The sequence below is a fragment of the Dipodomys ordii genome, unplaced genomic scaffold, assembly GCF_000151885.1.
Source record: "Dipodomys ordii isolate 6190 unplaced genomic scaffold, Dord_2.0 Scaffold101, whole genome shotgun sequence".
Lineage (NCBI taxonomy): Eukaryota > Metazoa > Chordata > Mammalia > Rodentia > Heteromyidae > Dipodomys > Dipodomys ordii.
The window spans coordinates 3,138,212-3,141,672 of record NW_012267317.1 but is presented as its reverse complement, the minus strand read 5'-3'; the positions used below and the strand labels follow the sequence as shown (position 1 = coordinate 3,141,672).

The 3,461-nt window shown below is 56.5% G+C and overlaps 1 protein-coding gene across 1 annotated transcript in view; it reads left to right on the top strand.

Moving 5' to 3' along the window:
• Window positions 1-3,461, top strand: part of Galnt11 (polypeptide N-acetylgalactosaminyltransferase 11) — a 17,899-nt gene that overhangs the window by 8,048 nt on the left and 6,390 nt on the right. The window contains exons 5-6 of the mRNA XM_013027233.1: window positions 1,511-1,636; window positions 2,916-3,165. Coding sequence (XP_012882687.1) covers window positions 1,511-1,636; window positions 2,916-3,165 — 376 coding nt within the window. The remainder of the gene's footprint in view (window positions 1-1,510; window positions 1,637-2,915; window positions 3,166-3,461) is intronic.

Genomic DNA, 3,461 nt, shown 5'->3' with positions numbered 1-3,461 from the left:
GTGCATTCCCAGGCCCGAGTGCAGGCCTGCTGTGTGTGCATTCCCAGGCCCGAGTGCAGGCCTGCTGTGTGTGCATTCCCAGGCCCGAGTGCAGGACTGCTGTGTGCATTCCCAGGCCCAAGTGCAGGCCTGCTGTGTGTGCATTCCCAGGCCCGAGTGCAGGCCTGCTGTGTGTGCATTCCCAGCCCGAGTGCAGGCCTGCTGTGTGTGCATTCCCAGGCCCGAGTGCAGGCCTGCTGTGTGCATTCGCGCGTGCGCGCACTCCCCGCCCTGGAGCAGCTGCCCCCCCCCCCCCCCCCCTGCCCCCCCCCCCCCCCCCCCCCCCCCCCCCCCCCCCGCGCTCTGCTCCTCTCGCACCCCTGCAGAGCGCGCAGCACAGCTTGGGTGGCGCACGGGACGTGTCGGCGCTCGGCATGCGAAGCGAACACCCATTCGTGGGACCACGCTGCTCACATCTTGGGAGAAACCTCGTGGGGAAAAAATTGGAAAGGTTAATAGCAATCAAAATGTACCCTCATCACCAGTGGTTAAAAACAAACCTTAGCATTTATATTTGCTAAATGCTAAAATCTAGAATTTATGCATCTTTTTGTTCACCTGTGGCTCTGAGGCTTGGTCTTGTTCCCTTGGCAAGACTGGAGCCCTGGCTCAAACCAGCCTCCCAGCTCAGCTTCTTGGGTGGCTGGGACTACAGACAGGTGCTACTGCACTGACTAAATATTTTTTTCAATCAACCCATATTTCCTTGTGTCTAGAAGGAAAATTTCATGATTTAGTGTGGTTTGTGCACTGTGGAAAGAATTACTGCATATTATGGAATTTTTTTTTTTTTTTGTCGGCTGTGGGGCTTGAACTCTGGGCCTGGGCGCTCTACCGCTTGAGCCACAGCGTCACTTCAGGTTTTCTGGTGTTTTTTTTTTTTATTGGAGATAAGAGTCTCACGGACTTTTCTGCCTGGGCTGGCTTTGAACCGTGATCCTCAGATCTCAGCCTCCTGAGTAGCTAGGATTACAGGCGTGAGCCACCGACGCCTGGCATATTATGAGCTTTGACCTTGAACTTTTAAAGGTAAAGAACCCAGAATTTATAAAAAAAATACTTAGTGTCTTTGGAAGAAAGGCATATTAATTGAGGGTCATATTTGCTATAAATTTTTTTTGCAATAAAAGTTACGTAGCTAGTCTGAAGTGGAATAGGATCTAGGTAGTTAAATAAAAAGGCATTTCCAACTCATTTTGTTTGAAAAGTGGCGGCGGCCATGTCCATTCTCAGAGCGGAGACCCTGTCTGCAGAGCTCAGTGCTGGTGCTGTGTGTCGGTCCCCTGGGCTCACACTTCCCTGCCTTCCCTTGCTTCCTGCCTTCCCAGAGTAAGCTACGACCCTTCCCCAGGAAAGCAGAAGATGCTATGTTTGCGTCACGGTTTGCTGTTTTGGATTTTAGCAATGGTTAGAAAATGCCTGCTGTGTGGCCTCTATGGGCTGAGTATTTATAGAACTCTCTCTTTTTTAGATGATTTAAAAGGAGAACTAAATGAGTATGTCCGAAAATACCTCCCTGGAAAAATTCAAATCCTAAGAAATACGAAGCGTGAGGGGCTGATTCGGGGAAGAATGATCGGTGCTGCCCACGCCACAGGTACAGGGTCGGCTTCCGCGCCCAGGCCTCGCAGGGCTGTGTCTGAGTGTCCCTGCCAGGCTGAGGCTTGTTCCAGGCCTCGCACGGCTGTGTCTGTGTGTCCGTGCCGCCTGAGGCTTGTTCCAGGCCTTTGCACGGCTGTGTCAGCCTGAGGCTTGTTCCAGGCCTTTGCACGGCCGTGTCTGTGTGTTCGTGCTGCCTGAGGCTTGTTCCAGGCCTTTGCACGGCCGTGTCTGAGTGTGCTCGTGCTGCCTAAGGCTTGTTCCAGGCCTTTGCACGGCTGTGTCAGCCTGAGGCTTGTTCCAGGCCTTTGCACGGCTGTGTCTGTGTGTGCTCGTGCTGCCTGAGGCTTGTTCCAGGCCTTTGCACGGCCGTGTCTGTGTGTTCGTGCTGCCTGAGGCTTGTTCCAGGGCTTTGCACGGCCGTGTCTGAGTGTGCTCGTGCTGCCTGAGGCTTGTTCCAGGCCTTTGCACGGCTGTGTCTGTGTGTCCGTGCCGCCTGAGGCTTGTTCCAGGCCTTTGCACGGCTGTGTCTGTGTGTCCGTGCTGCCTGAGGCTTGTTCCAGGCCTTTGCACGGCTGTGTCTGTGTGCTCGTGCACGGCTGAGGCTTGTTCCAGGCCTTTGCACGGCCGTGTCTGAGTGTGCTCGTGCTGCCTGAGTCTTGTTCCAGGCCTTTGCACAGCTGTGTCTGTGTGCTCGTGCAAGGCTGAGGCTTGTTCCAGGCCTTTGCACGGCTGTGTCAGCCTGAGGCTTGTTCCAGGGCTTTGCACGGCCGTGTCTGAGTGTGCTCGTGCTGCCTGAGGCTTGTTCCATGTGGGAAAGTCTCTGTGCGAGTGAGCATCGTGCCGCCCGCAGCGGGGTGTGGTGGTGTGCACACAGGCGCTGGCCTCGCCGGTCTGCTTGCTTCCTAATGACTGCCCCTCAAGTAGGTTTAGAGCCTGCTTGCACAAGCAGAAAGTACAGCTGAACTTTGGGTCCTTAGTGTGCAGCTAAAATGTGCAATCAAATGCACGTGACATCTTGGCTGGTAAAAGCCAGTTAGCTGAGTGGGGAAGGGCAGGAAGAGAATCGATCGAGGCCTTGCATGAGGAATTCGGGGGAAAGTGGGGGGCAAGGACGGCGCCTGGGCCACGGCTCTGGCTGTGGTTGGCGCCGCTCACCACGGAGAGTGGTGCAGGTAGTCACAACCAGCAAGGGGTGATGAGCACGGTGCTCCCGTACGGGGTGCCGAGGCCGGCCCCGAGTAGTGAAGCGTCTGGCCTGTGCTTCGCCTCCTCAGGGGAGGTGCTGGTGTTCCTGGACAGCCACTGCGAGGTGAACGTGGCGTGGCTGCAGCCCTTGCTGGCCGCCATCCTCCAGGACCCGCACACCGTGGTGTGTCCTGTGATCGACATCATCAGCGCCGACACGCTGGCCTACTCCGCATCGCCCATCGTGCGGGGTGGGTTCAACTGGGGGCTGCACTTCAAGTGGGATCTCGTCCCCCTTTCTGAGCTGGGAGGAGCAGACGGGGCCACCGCCCCCATAAGGTAAGAGGGTTCCCTCACCAAGCCGGAAAGCCCCCCAGTCCTTCCTGAGCAAAGACTGAGATGGTAGAAATGACTCCCTCGGTAGTGAGGAGCCAGAGCCGGCGCCCGCTAAACACCCGTGTGCCCAGGGCGGTGCGCCGCAAAGCAAAGAGCAAGGAGCTGTCAGGGCCTGAAGATTTTATTGTTTGGGGAAGAAGCCTATAACTACAGCATCCTCCCTCCCTCCCTCTCCCTCCCTCTCCCTGCCTCTCCCTGCCTCCCTCCCTCCCTCTCTCTCAATCTCTCTCCCTCCCTCC